Below are 26,068 nucleotides of genomic sequence, written 5' to 3' on the forward strand. Positions count from 1 at the left end.
CAAGAAATATGCATCAAGATATTGCATTGTTTGCTCTGAGAAGGGCGCACGGAGTACTGGCAAACGAGTGAGAAGGGAGACGAGATGGTGGTGTGAAGAATGTAATGTAGGATTGTGTCTACCTGACTGTTTCAAGCAATATCACACAAAGACAAATTTTACTCAATGAAAAGAGTTGTAAAAATTCAATGAAATAATTTTGTACATTTATTTTATAATAAATTCTGATTTCTTGCAATTTCAAACTTTTTTTCTACCTCTGAATCATCTAATTTTCAAAATATAGTAATTCTGTAAATATATGATATCTTACAAAAAACTTTAAACAAATGTTTAGATATAGGATGATAACACACACATCAGTTAAAAGGTTTTGCTTTCCTTCATTACCTTTTGGTCAGGAGCTATGTAAAAAAGGCGCAAAAGTCTACGACTTCTGAGGGATTGCAGTAGTATCTGTGGCCCGACTGCAATGTGTTAAAAGGTATCCAGATAATTTTGATCAGATACTGCATTTTGAAAGCGAGAATACTTTCAGCAGTTCTAAACATTTTGCATTGATTTAACACATAAAAAAATTGAAAAAGTAAATAATTTGAGAACTGCTCCAAATCCACTTCTATTCATACCTTATGTGGCCCTTCAGTGACAGGACATGCAGCGTGAAGCGAGCGAGGCCCGCATTGTCGCAGCGCAGCGGAGAGTCCGGCCCGTCCAGCTGCAACACAACACGACCATAAAACAAAACAACCGTGCTGTACTATGTACTCACTACAACCTCTCATGGCTGTAGCAGTTTATATATTTAATAACTGGGTTGTTTTGAAAATCAGCCTTACGCAAAAACAATTAGTTTATTGTTTTATTTACCTAGACATGTTTCAACGCCTATGCGTCATCTTCTGTGGGTCAAATTTTTTATTTCTGTGAAGTACAATATCATATTTATAATAATTTAGTTGCTGTAGGCCTAAGAATTACAATATGTGCAATTTGCTTCATTTTGTTTAGACACACCCTAAAATTACATCACTAACTGAACTGTATTATTATACATTGGTTTTAGTGCTCGTTTTTGTCTTTTTTCGATAGCGTGTCATCTGCAAACTAGCCGTGAAGAAAATTATTGTGTATTTGTGAAGATCTGTTTTGTGGATAGAGGTTATGTGCATTCCTGCACTTACATTTTTGTCCTGTTTCATGTGTCTAGTTGGTGTCTCAACCAAATTCTATTAAGTGCATTGCTTTCACATAGAGTATGTTGTCAGAAGTGTCTGCTCAGATCACGTTTTGCCACATTTTGTGAAAATGCATGTGAAGTGCAGTAGTGAGTGGAAATTTGTGAAACACTGAGTGAAAACAATGCACTAAATAGCAGATGATCGAGACACCAACCAGAAACATGAAACAGGATGAGAAATATAAGTACAGAAACATAAATAACCTCTACCCACGAAACAGATCTTCACAAATACACAATAATTTTCTTCATGGCAAGATTGTAGATGACATGTTCTCAAAAGAATGATGAAAACTAACACTAAAACCAGTGTATAATAATACAGTTCAGTTAGCAACGTAATTTTAAGGTGAGTATCTAAACAAAACAGAGCAAATTGAGCATATTGTAATTCTTAGGCCTACAGCAGCTAAAGTATTAAAATTTGATATTGTACTTTATAGAAATAAAATTCTGAATTGCTGAAGATGACGCATAGGTGTTGAAACATGTCTGGGTAAATATAACAATAAACTAATTGTGTTTGCATAAAGCCGATTTTCAAAACAACCCAGTTTTCAAATCGCAAACACGGAAGAACATAAAGAGGAGCTTCAAAACTTAGTAAAATAAGTATAATTTAATGATTTGGAGTTAACTCCATTAACAAAGCAAAATATTATGACTTTTATAAATTCCAAATTACAGCTTGATGATCGTGTCATAGAATTTCACCTCACTCTGGAGATCGCTGCCAACCATAAAATGAAACATCACCTGGAAATGATAGCATGATATTCCTTTAACTCAGTAAAATAATATATGTAAATTAACAAAATACATTGCTGCAGTGATGAAACATGTAATTTAGAGTCTTAATAGAAACAGATTCTTTCCTGTCTTTGTATAAAATTATTCAATTAATAGAGGGAAACATTCCACATGGGAAAAATATACCTAAAAACAAAGATGATGTGACTTACCAAACGAAAGCGCTGGCACGTCGATAGACACACAAACAAACACAAACATATACACAAAATTCCAGCTTTCGCAACAAACTGTTGCCTCATCAGGAAAGAGGGAAGGAGAGGGAAAGACGAAAGGATGTGGGTTTTAAGGGAGAGGGTAAGGAGTCATTCCAATCCCGGGATAGATTGTGTGTGTGTGTGTGTGTGTGTGTGTGTGTGTGTGTGTGTGTGTATACCCATCCTTCTTTCCCCCCTAAGGTAAGTCTTTCCGCTCCCGGGACTGGAATGACTCCTTACCCTCTCCCTTAAAACCCACATCCTTCCGTCTTTCCCTCTCCTTCCCTCTTTCCTGATGAGGCAACAGTTTGTTGCGAAAGCTTGAATTTTGTGTGTATGTTTGTGTTTGTTTGTGTGTATCGACGTGCCAGCGCTTTCGTTTGGTAAGTCACATCATCTTTGTTTTTGGGTATATAAAATTATTCATTTTTATTCCATGTAAATTTTTATGTAATTTGGGAAGACGTATGTAAAAACTAATTGTATACATCAAAATTCAATACGTAACAATGAAAATAATTGTTTAAAACCATATAAATAGTGGAAATTTGTGCGCCGCGATATGTCAGTCTTAGGTCAGTCTCAAGTCAATCTTGGACCAAATTTTGTTTCAACAGCATGTAGTCAGATTTTGTACATTCACTGCTGAATATCTAGCTTGCAAAATAAAATTCTCAGTGAACAAGAGGTACTGATACTTATTTCTACCATTGCATAATTCCCATATGGTGACACAGTAACATCAAGATGAACCTACGGCAGCATTAAGAAGCAGCAACCCGGATTACACAAGATATGTGTTATTTTATTGTGGAGGATATCCATAATAAGATGTGGTAAATTAGTCATTATTTTTGCCATGTTATACTAAAAGTGCTGATTCAAGTTTTAATGACGGTTTTGTTGCATTCTGTTTGAGTGTATAAATAAAGTTCGTTTATTCTTGCTACAGGGGCACGTCAACTGGTGGGGATCTCGTGACCCTGTCACAAAACAGGGGCATTAAATGTATACAAAGAAGGGCAGTTCAAATTTTCACAGGGTTCTTTTACTGGCGACGGAGTGTAACACAAATACTAAAAATCCTTCACTGACACATTCTACGAAAGAAGCAGTAACTTTTATGAGAACATAGGTAGAAAATTTCAAGAGTAGTCTTCCAGAATAGAAAATATGAATATTCTTCATCACATCAGGTACAAATCCTGTAGATATCACAGAATCAGATAAATAACAGTTTCTGCAACTGTGTACAACTAGCCATTCTTCCTATTCTCCACCTGTCAGTGGAACAATGCAAAGAATCTGCTGACCACTTTGAAGTATATGGTAGAGGATAAAGTATGTATATTTACAGGTGGAAATGCTGCACTCCGCCTAAACTTCATTTTTGGTCCATTTGGCCACGTCCTTGGAGAACTCCTAATCTCTCACTGAGACTATATTGTGGTATTAGGAGGGATCCATTCAACTTTGCATTCAGGATCAGGGCAGTTTATTCACAAAATGTATTTCACATTAGAGAGAATGACAGCCCTAGAAATAAGAACTGCACTGATAAGTCTAACATCACTTCATACCTGAATGACCGCAACTTTGCACTGTTTCATGTTACTCATAAGTGAAATGTAATGCTTAAAATTTAACCTCTGTGCGCATCTTACTGAAACTCTAATCTTCATCCTCTACTTCTGGCAACACTTTTAACATCAAATTTGTATCAATGTTAGATGCACCCATACGACAAACTATTTTAAATATTTGTGTCTGGGGAAAATTTGCTGTTCTTGCACTGCTACAAAGGGAAATTCCAATAGTGCTCAAACAGGAAAAACATAACAGTCACATACCTATCTGAGTTTTTACCACGAACTGTAGACCCACCCTCAACATCAGATGACACTCCATTCCATTTGCCTCTCCTACCTAAATGTATGTACAACCTCTAGGTGGGCTTACTTTTGGCATCAATATACAAGGGTTGTTTGAAATGTTCTCAGAACAGAAAAGAAAAGAAAAAAGGTACTTAAATCACTGAAACTTTCTTTTATTTTTCAATGTAGTCTCCTTATAGATTAATGCACTTGGTCCAACAATGTTCCAGTGCCTTGATCCCATCTCAAAAATGTAGTTTCCTCCAGTCCTGCAAAATAGTTGTCAACTTTGGCTATCAGTTATTCGTTGGAAGTGAATCTTCGTCCACCAAGAAAAATTTTCAGTTTTGGGAAAAGATGGAAGTGCAACGGAGCCATATCAGGTGAATAAGGCAGGTGTGGCAACAATTTACACCTTAGTTCGCGTAATTGTGCCATGCTGACAGCACATGTGGACATGCATTGTCTTGATGGAAGAAGACTTTCTTCCTTTATAAACCTGGCCTTTTTTCACATATCTTTTGTTTCAACTTGTCCAGGAGGTTAGCATTGTATTCTTTAGTAATTGTTGCCCAGTGGGGAGATAATCTCCATACAGAATCCCCTTCGCATCCCGGAACACTGATACCATGACCTTTCCCACCGAAGGTATTGTCCTTGCTTTCTTTGGTGGCAGAGAATTGGCATGTTTCCACTGCTTTGACTGTTGTTTTGTCTCTGGAGTATAGTAGTGCACCCAAGTTTCATCTGTTTCTCCAACTGGCACAAAAAAATCTTGTTCGTTTCTCCTGAAAGATTGTTCCGATATGTCCATTCTCAGGCGTCTTTGATCCAGCGTCAAGAGTCACGGCACCCATCTTGCAGATAATTTTTTCATTTGTAATTCTTCAGTTAAAATGTGATATACCCTTTCAGATGACATCTGGCAAGCGTGAGCAATTTCACGCACTTTCAATTGGCGATCCTATGTGACAATTCTGTGCACTTTTGCAATGATTTCTAGAGTAGTGACACATCTCGGCTGACCACAGTGTGGACCATCATCTAAGCTCTCCCGTCCAAATTTAAATTCATTTATCCACTTGGCAACAGTTGAATATGAAGGAGCAGAGTCCACAGCGTATACTGGAAATTGACACAAATGTCGTTTGCTTTCATACCTTTGTTTACGAAGCACTTAATCACTATCAGGTTATCCTCCATTCAGAGGCTGTTGCACGCAACGACTGTTATATTGATTTGTAAATAATAGATTTCAGTTATCAGTCATCCTTTGGAATTTTTATCAGCAGATCTAGATTTCAGCTAGAAACTAGCCATTCTCAATGCAATATCAGTTTCGATCAATGCATGTAATGCCTGTTGGTCAGGTTTCATTCACAGTTCATTGAATGAACTGTGGATAAAGCCCGACCAACAGGCATTACATGCATTGATCGACAATGATAGTACATTGAGAATGGCTAGTTTCTAGCTGAAACCTGGATCTGCCAATAAAAATTCCGAAGGATACTTGATCACTGCTCGAATATCGATTTTTTCCATCTTCACAAATCACTACGCGGGAACAACAACAGAGCCACATCACCGCCACAGCTCTCTTCCGAGAGCACTGGATGTGGCATGTGTTGACAGTCAACAGTCCAATGAATATCACGTGAACAACTCATTGCGTTAGCACTGACCTCTCGTGGTGATTTCCAGAACTTTTCGAATCACCCTCGTAATAACAAATTATGAGCGAAACTTTATCAGATTTGAATGGCTCAAGTGTTTGACATAACAATAGTGCATGTGTGAATAGGAAAAGGTAACTATTCTAAACAGAGTTTGATTTAAAATTAAGTAATTTTCACGGGGACTATTGCAGAGTGAAACTAAATAGAGTAAAAATAGTTTTGTAAAGACAATGGCCACTATGAGTGTAGACTGAATGATTGTCAAGCTGAAAGTGCTATCTAATGGACAGTAACCTTAATTAGAAGCACCCTTGGCTTAATTATTAAATATAACCTAGAACATTATGTTACCTACTAAATTTATGGGGACAACGCCATAAACTATAAAAAATCCAAACAAAGACATATACATCTACTTCTATAGTCTACAAATCAGTGTGAAGAGCATGACGGAGAGTACATCTAAGTTGTACCAGTTATTAGGGTTTCTTCCTGTTCCATTCTCGTATGGAGCACAGGAAGAATGATAGTTTAAATGGCTCCTTGTGTGTTGTAACTAATTTAATCTCCTGAGGAAAAGATTAATAAACTGTGGTTTTAGTTGCCTGAGATTGCAGTCGTGTGTGCGAGTTGCATTTGCACGAGTGTGCGTGTGTGTGCGTATGTGTGTGTATTGCTGACAAAGGCCTTAATGGCTAAAAGTTATAATTGAGAGGATGTTTTTGTTGTTCTGATCTACGACTCAGCATCTCCGCTATATGGTGAGTAGCAACTTTCCTTCTCATAATAGTGTTAATCTTCTTCCTGCAATCCCTACATGAGAAATAGAGTCGTCATTTACAGCTAGTCTTGAAACTCTGTTAATATACTTTCTCGGGACGGTTCATGTCTATCTACAAGATTCTTTCAACTTAGTTCCTTCAGTATCTCTGTAACACTCTTCCAAGGATTAAACAAACATGTGACCATTCATAATGCCCTTCTCTTCATCTGTTCAATATCCCCTGGTAATCCTATTTAGTATGGGTTCTACATTCAACAACGGGTTGCACGAGATATTTGTAGGCATTTTCCTTTGTAGATTATTTGCCTTTTTGCACAGTATTCTATGAATAAACCAAAATCTACAATCCAGGTATTTGTAGAAGTTGGGCGATTCCATCTGTGACTCACTGATATTACAGTCATAGGATACTACATTTTTTCATTTTGTGAAACGCACAATTTTACATTTCTGAACATTTAAAGCGAGTTGCCTATCTTTGTACCACTGCACCACATTTTGGGGTTTCTTTCTATTTCATTTGTGTATTGAGCATGGGGACAACTGCTTAAATGCCTCTGTGCAAATTGTAATTAGTCTTTGCAGTCCCCACAGGAGCCATATGTAGCCAGTTGTATATATTCCTAGATTTCACATTTAGTACTGGCTCTAAATGCTTTGGAAGCAGGCTTTCACGAGATAGTTGACGTAAATCTCCAAGTGTCTGCCAGTGTGAGTTTTTCAGTTACTCCGTAATGCTTTCCCATGGGTCAGACAAACCTGTCACAATTCGTGCTGCTCTTCTTTGTAAGCATACAATAGCTCCTGTTGGTCCTATTTGGTACGGGTCTAACGTGCTCCAGCAATATTCTAGGATGGATCGCACAAGCATTTCCTAAAGCTGAATTTGTGAAGACTGAGCAGTTCAGGTGCCAATAATGCTTGTGGATACACCATCTAAGCTGAGTATAATGCACAGTGTAAACTAAATAATTCTCCTATTCGTATGCACTTCCCACAGCCCACATACTTGAAATGCGCCAAAGAGCAAAGTAGTTATTCACTGCAAGTAGTTCATATCAGAGGAGGTTATCACCGATACCATCTTTACAAGTGAACAAAAATGATCCACACTTACAGCTTTCAGTCCACCAGTGTAGAGGTCAATGATGAGGTTTTCCATCGTGAACGTGAACTTGAGAGATGTTGTCACTGCGGCGGTTTCAGCTTCTGCTTCTGCTTGTGAATCTGAGACTGATGGTTTCTGATATATCTGAGGAACTGTTACAGACAATGAAACATATTAGAATTTAAAATAAAAATAAAAGTTCCTAAGTATTTTTAAAGTTCACAGATGTTGTTACAAGCAGTATGAAATCTATTGCACAAGTTAACATAGGACTGTAAGTACACTACTAGCCATTAAAATTGCTACACCACGGAGATGACATGCTACAGACATGAAATTTAACCGACAGGAAGAAGATGCTGTGATATGCAAATGATTAGCTTTTCAGAGCATTCACTCAAGGCTGGTGTCGGTGGCGACACCTACAACGTGCTGACATGAGGCTCGTGTAAGGAGGAGAAATGCAAACCATCACATTTCCAACTTTATAAAGGTCGGGTTGTAGCCTATCGCGACTGCGGTTTATCATATCGCGACATTGCTGCTCGCATTGGTCGAGATCCGATGACTGTTAGCAGAATATGGAATCAGTGGGTTCAGGGGGGTAATACGGACGCCGTGCAGGATCCCAACGGCCTCGTACCACTAGCAGCCGAGATGACAGGTATCTTATCCGCACGGCTGTAACGGATCGTGCAGCCACATCTCGATCCCTGAGTCAACAGATGAGGATGTTTGCGAGACAACAACCATCTGCACGAACAGTTCGACGACGTTTGCAGCAGCACGGACTATCAGCTCTGAGACCACAGCTGCAGTTACCCTTGATGCTCCATCACAGACAGGAGCGCCTGCGATGGTGTACTCAATGACGAACCTGGGTGCACGAGTGGCAAAACGTCATTTTTTCGGATGAATCCAGGTTCTGTTTATAACATCATGATGGTCGCATCCGTGTTTGATGACATCGCAGTGAACACACATTGGAAGCATGTATTCATCATCGCCATCACGGCGTATCACCTGGCGTGATGGTATGGGGTGCCATTGATTACACATCTCAGTCACCTCTTGTTCGCATTGATGGCGCTTTGAACAGTGGACGTTACATTTCAGATGTGTTACGACCCGTGGCTCTACCCTTCATTTGATCCCTGCGAAACCCTACATTTCAACAGGATAATACACGACCGCATGTTGCAGGTCCTTTCTGGATACAGAAAATGTTCGACTGCTGCCCTGGCCAGCACATTCTCCAGATCTCTGACCAATAGAAAACGTCTGGTCAATGGTGGCCCAGCAACTGGCTCGTCACAATATGCCAGTCACTACTCTTGATGAACGGTGGTATCATGTTGAAGCTGCATGGGCAGCTGTACCTGTTCATGCTATCCAAGCTCTGACTCAATGCCCAGGCGTATCAAGGCCGTTAGTACCCAGAACAACCACCTCTGGCCGTAATGATTTCTCAGGATCTATGCACCCACATTGCGTGAAAATGTAATCACATGTCAGTTCTAGTATATTTGTCCAATGAATAACCTAATATCATCTGCATTTCTTCTTGGAGTAGCAATTTTAATGGCCAGTAGTGTAATGTTTTAGTAGTGTTCATTCAGCTGTGGTAATTTTATTTGCACTGTTTCAGCAGCAGTTGTACAAAGGCATTTCAGTGATATACTCACAGCGGAAGTAAGGAGGGAAGACTAGGGTTTAGTGTCCTGTAAACAGTAAGGCTATTAGGGACAGGGCACAAGCTCAGACAGGGAAGGAAATCTCAAACGGAACCGTCCCAGTATTTACCCTGAGTGATTTAAGGAAATCACAAAAAACATAAACCTGGATGGTCATTCAAATTCACTAAGCTCTGACACAATGCATTCACAACTACACATAACATTGTTCTGACCGTGACCCACACTTGCAACGTATTGAGGAGATTTCACAGTGGCCTTTCGTGGCCAAATACAAAAGTGCCACCCGCAGGCTCAGCCAGCACCTGCATTTATGTTCAAACGTGTCTTCCTCACAGTGTTTTCACATGTGTGTCTGACCCCTGTAATTTATGAACTAATACAATTTGGCTCAATGACACAGATTTAACAGTAGAAATTACAGTAAAGATGAGAGCTCCCATCTTTCAAAATGCAACTGAAATGTGATGCTACTAAGGGTACTGCCGTTACAAATTAGTGCTGATGGCACGGCCATCTTTTCCTCCAGACGGACGACAGGTATTCAAATTTTAACATCTGAATAATATCTAAACTTTTAACATCGTGACCTCGTCCTCACTTTCTTTCAAGAGACCAGTGTTTTAAGAGATTAATGCAAACAGGCAACCAGTTTCACATTTGTCCCCAAGCACCAGGCCACGACAATCTGTGCTTTCTGACAGTCTTTTTGTCGTGCCTTTCTGCGTCCCAGGATCTCCGTTGTATGCTGAGTAGCAACTACGCTTTACATGAAACTGTCCTGTGTTAAAGTTGTTTACACCTGTGAACTCCTAATCTGTGACCCTTGTCACCACTAGAATGATTCACCATTCACCTGTGCTCTGCCTATATACAGGGCTATTACAAATGATTGAAGTGATTTCATAAATTCACTGTAGCTCCATTCATTGACATATGGTCACGACACACTACAGATACGTAGAAAAACTCATAAAGTTTTGTTCGGCTGAAGCCGCACTTCAGGTTTCTGCCGCCAGAGCGCTCGAGAGTGCAGTGAGACAAAATGGCGACAGGAGCCGAGAAAGCGTATGTCGTGCTTCTTGAAATGCACTCACATCAGTCAGTCATAACAGTGCAACGACACTTCAGGATGAAGTTCAACAAAGATCCACCAACTGCTAACTCCATTCGGCGGTGGTAAGTGCAGTTTAAAGCTTCTGGATGCCTCTGTAAGGGGAAATCAATGGGTCGGCCTGCAGTGAGCGAAGAAACAGTTGAACGCGTGTAGGCAAGTTTCACGCGTAGCCCGCGGAAGTCGACGAATAAAGCAAGCAGGGAGCTAAATGTACCACAGCCGACGGTTTGGAAAATCTTACGGAAAAGGCTAAAGCAGAAGCCTTACCGTTTACAATTGCTACAAGCCCTGACACCTGATGACAAAGTCAAACGCTTTGAATTTTCGGCGCGGTTGCAACAGCTCATGGAAGAGGATGCGTTCAGTTCAAAACTTGTTTTCAGTGATGAAGCAACATTTTTTCTTAATGGTGAAGTGAACAGACACAATGTGCGAATCTGGGCGGTAGAGAATCCTCACGCATTCGTGTAGCAAATTCGCAATTCACCAAAAGTTAACGTGTTTTGTGCAATCTCATTGTTTAAAGTTTACGGCCCCTTTTTCTTCTGCGAAAAAAACGTTACAGGACACGTGTATCTGGACATGCTGGAAAATCGGCTCATGCCACAACTGGAGACCGACAGCACCGACTTCATCTTTCAACAGGATGGTGCTCCACCGCACTTCCATCATGATGTTCGGCATTTCTTAAACAGGAGATTGGAAAACCGATGGATCGGTCATGGTGGAGATCATGATCAGCAGTTCATGTCATGGCCTCCACGCTCTCCCGACTTAACCCTATGTGATTTCTTCCTGTGGGGTTATGTGAAATATTCAGTGTTTAAACCTCCTCTACCAAGAAACGTGCCAGAACTGCGAGCCCGCATCAACGATGCTTTCGAACTCATTAATGGGGACATGCTGCACCAAGTGTGTGAGGAACTTGATTATCGGCTTGATGTCTGCCAAATCACTAAAGGGGCACATATCGAACATTTGTGAATGCCAAAAAAACTTTTTGAGTTTTTGTATGTGTGTGCAAAGCATTGTGAAAATATCTCAAATAATAAAGTTATTGTAGAGCTGTGAAATCGCTTCAATCATTTGTAATAACCCTGTACTTTCCTTATGTGTCAAGTGCCTACAATGGCACTAGGTGGCATTCTGTTTTGCAGTGGGCAGTGGCCATACTCCGGGATGACAATCGTGGGAGAGCAATACGTACATAAACAGATGGCAGTAGTATCGTGTACACGAGGTATAAAAGGACAGTGCATCGGTAGTGCAGTTATTTCTACTCCTGCGATTAATGTGAAAACGTTTCTGATGCCATTATAGCCACACGACTTCGAACACGGAACGGTAGTTGAGGATAGACGGATGGGACATTCCATTTAGGAAAGTGTTACGAAAGTCAATATTCCGAGATCGAGAGTGTGCCGAGAACACCAAGTTTCAGGCATTGCCTCTCAACACCGACAACCCAGTAGCCAACAGCCCTCACGTAATGACCGAGAGCAGTGGCGTTTGCGTAGTTTTCAGTGCCAACACACAAGCAACACAGCGTGAAATAACCACAGAAATCAATGTGGGACCTACACTAATGTATCCATTAGGACAGTGCAGCAAACTTTGGTGCAAATGGGCTACGCAGCAGACGACCGACGAGACTATCTTTGCTAATGGCACAACATCGCCTGCAGTGCCTCTCTCGGGCTCGTGACCTTATTGGTTGGATCCTGGGTGACTGAAGAACTGCGGTCTGCTCAGACGAGTCCCAACTTTTGTCGGCAAGAGCTGACGGTAAGGTTCGATGTGGCGCAATCTCCACGCAGCTGGGATCCGAGTGGTCAATAAGGCACTGTGCCAGCTGGTGGTGGCTCCGTAGTGGTGTGGGATGTGTTTACACGGAACTGACTGGGTCCTCTACTCCAATTTAACTGATCATTGAGTAGAAATGGTTATGTTTGACTGTTTGGAGACCACCTGCATGGACTTCATGTTCCCAAACATATCACCGTGCTACAATTCTTCTCAATTGGTTTGAAGAACATTTTGGACAATTCGAACAAATGATTTGGCCACAGAGATTGCCCGATGTGAATCCCACCGAACAATTATGGGACATAATCTAGAGACCAGTTTGGGCACAAAATCCTGCATTGGCAACATGTTCGCAGTTATGGATGGCTTCAAATGTGAACATTTTAGGTTTTCCATTACTGTTACTGACATCAAATGAAACAACAAGTTTAGTGTTAACATCACCAGTGGCTGGTAACAGTAAACTTATTGTTTCATTCGATTACGGATGGCTGTAGAGGCAGCGTGGCTCAACATTTCTGCAGGGGACTTCCAACGATTTGTTGAGACTGAGTGATTCTTTACAATGTGCAAAAGGAGGTCCAACACAATATTAGGAGGCATCCCATGACCTTCTGTCACCTCAGTGTAATGTTTTTGGTTTATCAGTGTATTACCAGCAAACCCCTGTTCTTTAAATAGCTGAACTCCCATGTACAAAATATCTCTAAATGTTTGATTATAAATGACTTACCGAGTTAAATATTTACTTTATGCATGTAAGCGAGAAAAAGTTCAACAAAGATTTAAATTACTCTTAAAATTTGTTATAAGTCACTAAGTGCTCTCACACTGGTGAATATTGAAATGTGAAACCTATTTAGAAATTTTTAAATGAATGATGTTCATAACATTTAGTAGTAAGCGTCAGGACAGCCCACTGTGGGAGATATTATTATAATATGTTGCACAAGAGAGAGATTCTTGAACCCACTACTTATACAGAACATGATGGTGAATGAGTGTCTCCAGCTGCTGTGTAGAACCATTTGTCCCTGGTGGCAGGCTTTATAGATGTTTAGAAGACAAGGAAAAATGAAAAAAAGATCTCTGTTAAAAGGAATGCTGTGACAAATGACCTTTGAATTGGCTTCTTGTTGCTGTTGTTGTTGTTGTTGTTGTCTTCAGTCCTGAGACTGGTTTGATGCAGCTCTCCATGCTACTCTATCCTGTGCAAGCTTCTTCATCTCCCAGTACCTATTGCAACCTACATCCTTCTGAATCTGCTTAGTGTATTGATCTCTTGGTCTCCCTCTACGATTTTTACCCTCCACACTGCCCTCCAATGCTAAATTTGTGATCCCTTGATGCCTCAAAACATGTCCTACCAACCGATCCCTTCTTCTGGTCAAGTTGTGCCACAAACTTCTCTTCTCACCAATCCTATTCAGTACCTCCTCATTAGTTACGTGATCTACCCACCTTATCTTCAGCATTCTTCTGTAGCACCACATTTCGAAAGCTTCTATTGTCTTCTTGTCCAAACTGGTTATCGTCCATGTTTCACTTCCATATATGGCTACACTCCATACAAATACTTTCAGAAACGACTTCCTGACACTTAAATCTATACTCGATGTTAACAAATTTCTCTTCTTCAGAAACGCTTTCCTTGCCATTGCTAGTCTACATTTTATATCCTCTCTACTTCAACCATCATCAGTTTGCTCCCCAAATAGCAAAACTCATTTACTATCATAAGCATCTCGTTTCCTAATCTAATTCCCTCAGCATCACCCAACTTAATTCGACTACATTCCATTATCCTCGTTTTGCTTTTGTTGATGTTTATCTTATATCCTCCTTTCAAGACACTGTCCATTCCGTTCAACTGCTCTTCCAAGTCCTTTGCTGTCTCTGACAGAATTACAATGTCATCGGCGAACCTCAAAGTTTTTACTTCTTCTTCATGAATTTTAATACCTACTCCGAATTTTTCTTTTGTTTCCTTTACTGCTTGCTCAATATGAAGATTGAATAACACCGGGGAGAGGCTACAACCCTGTCTCACTCCCTTCCGGACCACTGCTTCCCTTTCATACCCCTCGACTCTTATAACTGCCATCTGGTTTCTGTACAAATTGTAAATAGCCTTTCGCTCCCTGTATTTTACCCCTGCCACCTTTAGAATTTGAAAGAGAGTATTCCAGTCAACATTGTCAAAACATACAACTAACTTCTTGTCTTGCTTTTGCCCAAGCTACATACGCATCATAGGTACAAAACAGTCTGTCAATCCGCTTAGTATACACGATTGTGTTATTAAAGGAGGTGTGAACAGAGAAAGTTCAAAGTTCAATAGCTTATGTCATTCAAGTGGTTTTCGGGCAATTAACACTCTCTTTCAGCACCCACCCATGTGCAAAGATGTGAGGTTCTATGAAAATTGCTGGAACACTGTTGGGTGGAACTGACTAGCAGGTGTACCCCAGCAAACATCAAGAAAAGGAGAGCAAAACAATTCTTATTTACCCTGCAGTAGTCGCACATGGACTTGCAGCCTGCACGAATGTATTTTTTCCTTTCCTTTTAATCTCTCTGGACCTAGGAATTACATGACCAGAGTACCTTCCTGCAATTGACACTAATACATTGCTCCTTTGTTTAATCTGGACAAGGGCAGCAGTGGTGGAATGGTCAATGGACTGATAGTCCCAAGCAAGCAATGCCATTTGACATAATTTGCACCATTGACTTTACATGAAATAGTAATAGAGAAACTGCTACACACATATTAAAGCTGTTTATTCTATGGTGCTCCTGTTATTGTAGTGTTACTCTGTACAAGTTGCAGTGTTCTGTTAGGTACACATCAATTAACTGCACTGCTTACTTATTTTTGTGGAATGGAATTGCCAATTGAATCTGCAAAGCTAAATAAGCATCTAGAGGTTTCAAATATCTTTGCAAAACAGAAATGGCAGTTACTTACAACAACACAAAAGGAGGTGCAGGCATGTGGGATAAATTGTGTGCTATCTACAACAGCGCAAGATGTGCTCGCCGATGGCGGACTGTCATATTTTATTCCCTACTGTATGTTGGAAACATCAATTCCTTAACAATTCTTGCTGCTAACAAATGAGACAGCTGCATTGGACAAGGAGATTTTCTGTGCCTGTTACCTCACGAAACCGTTCCAGAATGCATGTGAGTTCGAGATTCCATTAAAATTTAACATAGTAATTTATATATTCACAACTAGCTGTCACCTGTGAGTGTGCTCACACATCAGTATTTTTGTTATGCTGATTGACGGGGAGCAAGTAAGCTGGCTCTCTGTATACAGTGGTGTTAAGACATACATATAAAAACCTATGCAGTGCCTGTATACAAGCCTATAATGAACGAGTGTCTGGTCATTTTGCTGTATGTTGAATCTCAAAGCATGCATTATATTTTCTAATTATATTTAAAAGATACCTCAATTCATTACACTTGTACAGAGGCAGAGCTTATTGGGATTATACTGGCGCAATTAGTATTGGATGTGAGATTCTGTCACAAGAGCAACACATACCAACCATTTATCCTTTCAATTTCATTGCATTGTACTGCTACATTGTTTCTCTGTCCCACTAACATGACTAATTTATGATTAACATAGTCAATCATCAAATCCAGCCTCACCAAAAGTCCGAGTTATATTGTAACAAATAAGCCCTCAGTCACAAATATTGTTACAATATAATTCTGGCACGGTCACTGAACCTTAGCAGCTATGTTCAAAGTTTTAAAAGTCTGAGTCTTCAAGCATCTCTGAGGTTGGGATTGTTCTAATGTCTCTGAAGCTCATAAGGCCATGTGATGATCTGCATCCACGTTCCAGTGGACACGAGATTGTTCGGAGGTTTGTTGTGTTAGAGTAACCAACTCAACTCTAGCTCTCTTTGACCGATGCACTAAATCAGATTTACGTTTTCAAGACTTGAGGTAATAATTTTAAATCTGCGGGCTTACCATTGGATTTTATTGTTGTATCTCCACAGAAAGTCTCCAACTACGTAGCATCTCACTATCGTAAACCACGCACACAGTAACATTGGATTACACTGTCACAGAATGATATATAAACACTAAGAGTCACCAACCATCGCACCAGCATTGTCTGCATCCCACACATGTATAGCGTATTTAAAAATGTTGATAATACTCAAACAGTTAATACACTTTCCTAAGGTAACCTATGATCTTCCTCAAGATTCAAGCTATCTCCATATCAAATCTCATCAGACTTGATTCAGGGACAGAGTTGTGAAAAAGCAGTAGATCGAGTTATTTTCACATTTAAGAGCATTGGTATTGATACGGATGCATGAATGAAATGTGTTGAGAATTTTATAAGCAGTATATTGAGTAGCTTACACAGAACATATCACCCAATAAAAGTATTTTTGTACATATGATAAAGTTCAAAAGTGAAAGAGTAAATAGCTTTCTCAAAGAGTAAGTTTTTCCTAATGCATGTAATATTCTTCAAATCGATAAATATCTTGCACTACACACTTTGTAAAGTGGTCTATGTTCTTCCACCAGGTTCAAGATCTCTCTCACCAAATTTCATCGAAATCTGTTCAGCAGCTTCAGTTAAGAAAACTTAAACAAAATTACTTTCGTGCTTACAATATTAGTAGCTATGGATCGAACACAGAGGATTGAATATGTGTTGTATTTATCGCTTTGAATCATATTATGTAGAACATATGAAACAATAAATTGATTTTCACAAACAGGGTAAAGTTCAAAAGTCTAAGAGTAAATAGCATTTTCAAAAAAGAATAATTATTGTTCCCTATTTCAACTTATATTCTTCAAATTAACAAATATGTTTTACTACATACTTTCTAAAGTAGCCTATGTTCTTCGTCAGCGTTCAAGCTATCGCTAGACCTAATTTTATCAAAATCTGTTCAGTGCTTTAGTCATGAAAACACAACAGATGACGTTACTTTCACATTTATAATATTAGTATGGATTACTTTGGTTAAGTTCTAGTTATAAACGTACATTTACTGCCTTGTGAACTGAGTCTGCAATGACAACAAATGGTACGGAAGGCGGCACAACTAGTGGAAGGTTAAATAATGCTAGTGATCTAAAATATCACAGGGTTACAGATCGCACACGGGAAATGGAACACTGAAGCCATAAAAAATACCACCCAGGTTACATTCCATTATAAACAGGTGATTTGCTCTGCATTTTAAGTTAAAGGTAGTTTATCTTGCACCTCAATGTTTATGACATCATATTTCCCAAAGTATGTGTCTTACTATGACTTAAATTTGCAGGTCGATACAGTGGCATATGTGGATACTGTTCCAAATTTTATTGTGAATGACGTCACTAGTAGAGAGGTAATAAATTAAAACGTCATTCCTGAAGCTGCCGTTTTACTGTATGAGCAGCGCAAACTGCGTAAGCGATCAACTTTTTCCTTTGAAAATCTGTGTGTGTGTGTGTGTGTGTGTGTGTGTGTGTGTGTGTGTGTGTGTAGGGGGAGGAAGGGGGGGGGGAGGAGAGGTATCAGTGAGCAGTGAGTTTTGAACAAGTTTCTCAAATACGTACTGGATGAATAAAGTCTGTGCATTTCTGACAAGTTTCAACAAACAAAAAAAAAAAAAAAAAAAACACACACACACACACACACACACACACACACACACACTGTGGCACTGTTGTCACTCTGAATAATTATGAAGTAATTTTTGTCAGAAAAATTAAACTTCCTGGAAATTATCAATTAACATACAAAAGCCTATAAGAAAAGCAAGTAAAATAACCCACAACGTATTCCCAATAATTTATTTTACAGATGAATTATCACAAACTGACATTTCCTGCAACACAAACTGGCTAGATCCATTAGGTAGTGTTAAAAGCTACCATTTAAAATCATAACAGGTGTGATGTGAAGTCACTTTTAAATGGCATGTGTCCATTTTTACATTATTTAAAGGTTGTATTAGTTCTGTAATGGACACTACAAAAATGAGTCACAGGTTGTGTGGAAACTACTTTCTCTAATAACGTGTCATTTTATACATCATCAGATTAATCAAAGTCACAGAAAACATGTCATACATGCGAATGGAGTCATACATTTTATACATCAACCACAAGTTTTGCATGGTCTGACGTATAAGATATTTGACTCTGCACCTACATATGAACTGTTTTCATTAACCTTGATTAATCTGATGATGTATAAAATGGAACATGTCATTAAATAAAGTAGTCATGATACAACCTGTAACTTCCATATGTTTTTTATAGTGTCCATTATAACACTGACACAATCATGTAAGGCAACACATTGCCCAGATCTCATTAACATTTGCGATGTTTGTGACAGTCTCGGAACAAGCTGTCAGCAAGTAGATGCACCAAGTCAACTCAGAGAAATGGTCATTTGAGATGCAACCACTGTGTCGCACGTCTGTGCAATAATGTAATTGTTGTAATACAGTGTTGTGACTATGTAGCCTGTTATGTAAAGTGGGCTCCCACTAAGAAGAAATGGTGCAGCTTGTCATAAATAAACCACTATAAAACGACTTGGTACCTAGATTATTTAATGGAATTCATGTAACCTGATACAGTTAGCAGATGAAATGGACAGAGGCAACGACTACATCACCAGCAGCAGCAGCAGCAGCAACAGCAGCAGCAGCAGCAGCAGCAAGCAGGAAGCAGATTACTCCAAGTTACACCAAACAAATATATGTAGAAGAAACCAACTGAACTATGTAAGTGTCACTGCAGAACTAATTACCAAAGTGTAATGTTTTGGAAACTGTTCTAGTAGTAAACATTTGCATTTGTCTCAAAGTAATTCTTTGAGTGGTGGAGGCCAGTGTGATCAGTAAGAAACACTCCCATGATAACACGTTTCTTGATGTCTACAGAACACAAGATAACAGCAATTTTTGAGGTTTTTTGTTTAAATCAAATAATCTCTTTTCGATGCTGAAAATTTTTGCCCCCAGCAAAATTTCACTGTCACCCCCAAGTAACAACAGTTTCGTTACATCATGAAAGAGTAATTGCTGCTTTGAGCTAGTGGACATAAACTGCATCTCGAGGAAAGTCTTAATGGCTTAAAATCTATAATATTCAGCATATATAGTTTAGCAAAGATTTAATTGCTGCAGTGGGGTAGCCCCATTAATTAGTTTGTAACTTGGTTTGTTAATAAAGTGTCGTTCTGAAAGTCCAGTGGCTTTCACTGCAGGACCTTGCATCCTCTAAGGTACTTCCACCTTTTCACCATGTATGCAAAGATGGTATAAGCAGCTGAGAGTGTGGTTCATACTTAAATTTAAAAGTTGGCAATGACAGTCATTGAATAGCCAAATATGATAAGTAGTCAACTTTTCCCCCCTGTCAGTCCCAGGCACAGAAAACTTGGACTACTCCAAATCACACGGCAGTAACTAACTAATATTACAGGGAGACTCTTACCATTGAGCGTGGTAGGCCTCTGATCCATTCGGGACGTTCCACCAAACTCCCAATCTGTCTGAGATGGCTTACTTTTGACTGTCGGCTTCGGTTGCTCAGGCTGACCCTCAGCGAGATTTCCTGTCAGGACACGCATCACCATACAGTAATCTTCTTGGCTCAGAGTTACCTAAAAAAGAAAAGGTATTTTCTCAGTAAAACTTATGTCCACATTAGCTATGCACAGCTGCAATAATACAAACAAATGAAGTACGTCAGATGAAGAATTAATATACAGGGTGTTACAAAAAGGTATGCTCAAACTTTCAGGAAACATTCCTCACACACAAAGAAAGAAAATATGTTACGTGGACATGTGTCCGGAAACACTTACTTTCCATGTTAGAGTTCATTTTGTTACTTCTCTTCAAATCACATTCATCATGGAGTGGAAACACACAGCAACAGAACGTACCAGCATGACTTCAAACACTTTGTTACAGGAAATGTTCAAAATGTCCTCCGTTAGCAAGGATACACGCATCCACCCTCCGTTGCATGGAATCAATGATGCGCTGATGCAGCCCTGGAGAACAGCGTATTGTATCACAGCCGTCCACAATACGAGCACGAAGAGTCTCTACATTTGGTACCGGGGTTACATAGACAAGAGCTTTCAAATGCCCCCATAAATGAAAGTCAAGAGGGTTGAGGTCAGGAGAGCGTGGAGGCCACGGAATTGGTCCACCTCTACCAATCCATCGGTCACCGAATCTGTTGTTGAGAAGCGTACAAACACTTCGACTGAAATGTGCAGGAGCTCCATCGTGCACGAACCACATGTTGTGTCGTACTTGTAAAGGCACATGTTCTAGCAGCACAGGTAGAGTATCCCGTATGAAATCATGATAACGTGCTTCATTGAGCATAGGTGGAAGAACATGGGGCCCAATCAAGACATCACCAACAATGCCTGCCCAAACGTTCACAGAAAATCTGTGTTGATGACGTTATTGCACAATTGCGTGCGGATTCTCATCAGCCCACACATGTTGATTGTGAAAATTTACAATTTGATCACGTTGGAATGAAGTCTCACCCGTAAAGAGAACATTTGCACTGAAATGAGGATTGACACATTGTCGGATGAACCATTCGCAGAAGTGTACCCGTGGAGGCCAATCAGCTGCCGATATTGCCCGCACACGCTGTACACGGTACGGAAACAACTGGTTCTCCCGTAGCACTCTCCATACAGTGACGTGGTCAACGTTACCTTGTACAGCAGCAACTTCTCTGACGCTGACATTAGGGTTATCGTCAACTGCACGAAGAATTGCCTCGTCCATTGCAGGTGTCCTCATTGTTCTAGGTCTTCCCCAGTCACGAGTCATAGGCTGGAATGTTCCGTGCTCCTTAAGACGCCGATCAATTGCTTCGAACGTCTTCCTGTCGGGACACCTTCGTTCTGGAAATCTGTCTCGATACAAACGTTCCGCGCCACGGCTATTGCCCCGTGCTAATCCATACATCAAATGGGCATCTGCCAACTCCGCACGTGTAAACATTGCACTGACTGCAAAATCACGTTCGTGATGAACACTAACCTCTTGATGCTACGTACTGATGTGCTTGATGCTAGTACTGTGGAGCAATGAGTTGCATGTCAACACAAGCACCAAAGTCAACACTACCTTCCTTCAATAGGGCCAACTGGCGGTGAATCGAGGAAGTACAGCACATACTGACGAAACTAAAATGAGCTCTAACATGGAAAGTAAGCATTTCCGGACACATGTCCACATAATATCTTTTCTTTATTTGTGTGTGAGGAATGTTTCCTGAAAGTTTGGCCGTACCTTTTTGAAACGCCCTGTAATATTTACAAAAGGAAAAGGGGTGCATGGTGTGGAGACGGGCCAGAGGGTGACCCCCCCCCCCTTCCCCAGTGCAAGAAGGTGCCCCCCCCCCCCTGCCACCTCTCTTCACTCTGGTGCAGGAAGGGGCAGGGCCCCTGATGCAAGAAGGGTTGCGGACCCCAATGTTGAATTGGACTGTTGACAAGTGCTGCCCAATCGCTACCTATTTTGTCTGGGTTTGTAGGCAGTCTCATTGTACATCGGATCACACACCTGGACAGTATCGAGCCGGCCCTGGAGCTCTAGGTCAGGCACGTTCTTGTACCAGCCGGCTGACAGGTTCCTCTTGACTGCGAGGACCAGCGAGATGGGCTGCAGCAGCACACATTCTCTGACTATTTTGTCCACGGAGGTGTCCAGTGCCACCCTGCACAAGAATACACCGTACCGTAACAAGACAAAAGTACCTTTCTCGTAAGTAAGTAATTCCGTGTTTTTAATTACTTAATTTTTATCCAAAATTTGCATAATGAATCAAAGTTCTTTGTAGCATACCTGGAACTTCTAAAAACAAACGAGTACAATGTCAAATTCTTGAGCTGTGAAATTCACACTAACAGTAAGACAGAAAACAATAGCAACAACAACGATAATAATACAATGCTATATTAAGTGAATAATCTATTCAATTTCTAAGAGTTAAGTAATTACAATTTGTACGTAACACACACGTATTGTGTTACATTTCGTGAAGAGAGCCCAAGTGACACTTTATTCTGATGGCAGTACCCTCTTGATAGAAGCTGTATACACTGAGCCGGCCATCACGTGACAGTAAAAAACTCCCATCATACAATGTTACAGACTCTTACTTTGTTAAAAAAGTAGTGCAGATTCATGGTCAGCCCTCCTTTTTATGAAATTACACTTGACCTTGGGAATAATGGCCCAGATTCAAGGTCACCACCACTCCCCTACCCACCGTATATCCATGCAACTAGCCCCAGTGGACCGATAAGATTCATTTCATTCTCGAGCTGTCGACATAGGGACAGGATCAGAGTGTGGCTATTTGTTAATAACAAACTAATGTTATCGGAACTACATTAACTCATGTCACTTGAGGTCTAGTAAGAGGACGAGGATGTTCGTATTTCTTATCAGTAATAAAAAATTAAATTTATTATAGTTACATAAGTTTTGTCATCTGAGGTCTAGGGAGACAATCTGAGTGTGGGTATTGGTCAATAAACAATTAAATTTAATATTATTACAAATAACGTTTTCCCCCACAGCTTTACCTGCGTAGGCATTTGACACATATATTGAAGCCAGCTCCTTCTCTGCCCCTCTGTGTTCACCTCTTCCTCTCTCTCTCTGTCCACCTCAACCCTCCCACCTTGTCCCTCCCCTCTTCCCCAATCTCCCCCCCCCCCCCTCTCCACACTCTGACCATACTTTCCTCTTACCTCCCTCACAGATTTCTTTAAAATCTGTATGCAGTTCAGTTCAATAGAATATCCACTAACTGGATGGATAGCTATATGTGACCTTAGACGTAACTCCCATCTTATATTTAAGATATTTAAGACAGTGTCTTCTAATTGTAATATTTTAAATTTATTTCCAATTTTTCCTGACACTAATCGATAACATGCTAATCTAACTTGGTATTAGTTACCGTATTTACTCGAATTTAAGCTGCAATCGAATCTAAGCCGCACCTGAAAAATGAGACACTAAATCAAGGATAAAAAAAAAAATGTCCCGAATCTAAGCCGCACCTGAAATTTGAGACTCGAAATTCAAGGGAGAGAAAAGTTTTAGGCCGCACCTCCAAATCGAAACAAAGTTGGTCCATTGTAATATGAGATACAATTTAGGTTGAATGAATGACGATACAGCTACAGTAGTTTGGTTCGAGTCGTAAGCTTAGCAGTTAAGCTTTACAAGGTAGCCATTGCTGTGTGTCAGGCGGTCCGTCCATATTGATACGGGTACCCTTCCTTTTTCACGTGCTTCGTCTGGTTTGAATCGATTGCTTATTTTTCTTCGATCTGATAAGTGCCGTTCTCTTTGTTTTAGGTTTTTACGTCACTCTAAGCTGAAAATGCATTACTGTACTGTGTCATGCATTGTTTGTCGCATTCTGATAATGAATGTTTACGACCTGTCGCCGCTCACAGCATGGTTTGCTTTTGTGCACACTACCGCCGCTTACAATAAAAAAGAGAGGAATTGTCTCAGTAGCGAAACAATGGCAAGAGACTGCTATTTGTTATTATTTACACTGCTGCTTTCTTTGATAATGATCAACAAGAACCAAATAATAAACTGTGTATAATAGAAGATGTTCTGAACGAGAGTTTAGCGAAAATTTTTCTCCGTTTGAAATCTGTGCAGACGCCTCTTTAGTACATTACTTTCTGCACAGAAATTAGAGTCATCTTAGATTTAAAAATCTAGTCACTTGACGTGCTTCATTTCTGACTGTATCACTATTAGGCATAAGAATAATACGAATATAAACATGACATGATATGTGTATACTTCCGCGTTTGCTGTTGTCTCCCTCTAGTTTCGTAGTTTATTAGGTAGACAGGATTTAAATGAGACAGCAGCAAACACTAAAGAATACATGGGAAAATGTTTATATTCGTATTATTCTTATGGTGAAGAGAATACTGCATGTGATTCACAATTCATAAAAGTTCCTATTAGCAACAGCGTCTGCCTGTGTCTGTATGTGTGGATGGATATGTGTGTGTGTGCGCGCGAGTCTACACCTGTCCTTTTTTCCCCCTAAGTTAAGTCTTTCCGCTCCCGGGATTGGAATGACTCCTTACCCTCTCCCTTAAAACCCACATCCTTTCATCTTTCCCTCTCCTTCCCTCTTTCCTGATGAGGCAACCGTTGGTTGTGAAAGCTAGAATGAAACATTCCACGTGGGAAAAATTATATATAAAATCAAAGATGAGGTGACTTACCGAACGAAAGCGCTGGCAGGTCGATAGACACACAAACAAACACACAAAATTCAAGCTAACATGAGTTGAAATGAAAATGAAAATAAAAATATATGGGGAGAGATAAAGGTGAACCGGAAAGTAACTGGAGATCCGGAATGAAAAAAGGCGAAAAGGCGTTGGTTACAGCTGGGCTATGTTGGACTTGGGTTGGTAGACAACGATGTGTATATATATATAAAAACAAAGATGAGGTGACTTACCGAACAAAAGCGCTGGCAGGTCGATAGACACACAAACAAACACAAACATACACACAAAATTCAAGCTTTCGCAACAAACTGTTGCCTCATCAGGAAAGAGGGAAGGAGAGGGGAAGACGAAAGGAAGTGGGTTTTAAGGGAGAGGGTAAGGAGTCATTCCAATCCCGGGAGCGGAAAGACTTACCTTAGGGGGAAAAAAGGACAGGTATACACTCGCACACACGCACATATCCATCCACACATACAGACACAAGCAGACATATTTAAATGTGTGTGTGTGTGTGTGTGTGTGTGTGTGTGTGTGTGTGTGTACACCTGTCCTTTTTTCCCCCTAAGGTAAGTCTTTCCGCTCCCGGGATTGGAATGACTCCTTACCCTCTCCCTTAAAACCCACTTCCTTTCGTCTTCCCCTCTCCTTCCCACTTTCCTGATGAGGCAACAGTTTGTTGCGAAAGCTTGAATTTTGTGTGTATGTTTGTGTGTCTATCGACCTGCCAGCGCTTTTGTTCGGTAAGTCACCTCATCTTTGTTTTTATTTATAATTTTTCCCACGTGGAATGTTTCCTTCCTATATATATATATATATATATATATATATATATATATATATATATATATATATATATAAAAAGAAAGATGATGAAACTTACCAAACAAAAGCGCTGGCAGGTCGATAGACACACAAACAAACACAAACATACACACAAAATTCTAGCTTTCGCAACCAATGGTTGCCTCGTCAGGAAAGAGGGAAGGAGAAGGAAAGACAAAAGGATATGGGTTTTAAGGGAGAGGGTAAGGAGTCATTCCAATCCCGGGAGCGGAAAGACTTACCTTAGGGGGAAAAAAGGACAGGTATACACTCGCACACACACACATATCCATCCACACATACACAGACATACACAGACGTGTGTGTATGTGTGGATGGATATGTGTGTGTGTGCGAGTGTATACCTGTCCTTTTTTCCCCCTAAGGTAAGTCTTTCCGCTCCCGGGATTGGAATGACTCCTTACCCTCTCCCTTAAAACCCATATCCTTTTGTCTTTCCTTCTCCTTCCCTCTTTCCTGACGAGGCAACCATTGGTTGCGAAAGCTAGAATTTTGTGTGTATGTTTGTGTTTGTTTGTGTGTCTATCGACCTGCCAGCGCTTTTGTTTGGTAAGTTTCATCATCTTCCTTTTTAGA

At 40.2% G+C, this 26,068-nt stretch overlaps 1 protein-coding gene across 1 annotated transcript in view; it reads right to left on the reverse strand.

Moving 5' to 3' along the window:
* Positions 1-26,068, reverse strand: part of LOC124552247 (vacuolar protein sorting-associated protein 13-like) — a 494,948-nt gene that overhangs the window by 324,579 nt on the left and 144,301 nt on the right. Inside the window, exons 24-27 of the mRNA XM_047126529.1 lie at positions 21,924-22,077; positions 19,813-19,981; positions 7,702-7,844; positions 630-718 (exon numbers count right to left, since the gene is read on the reverse strand). Coding sequence (XP_046982485.1) covers positions 630-718; positions 7,702-7,844; positions 19,813-19,981; positions 21,924-22,077 — 555 coding nt within the window. The remainder of the gene's footprint in view (positions 1-629; positions 719-7,701; positions 7,845-19,812; positions 19,982-21,923; positions 22,078-26,068) is intronic.

Source organism: Schistocerca americana, chromosome 10 (assembly GCF_021461395.2).
Source record: "Schistocerca americana isolate TAMUIC-IGC-003095 chromosome 10, iqSchAmer2.1, whole genome shotgun sequence".
NCBI lineage: Eukaryota > Metazoa > Arthropoda > Insecta > Orthoptera > Acrididae > Schistocerca > Schistocerca americana.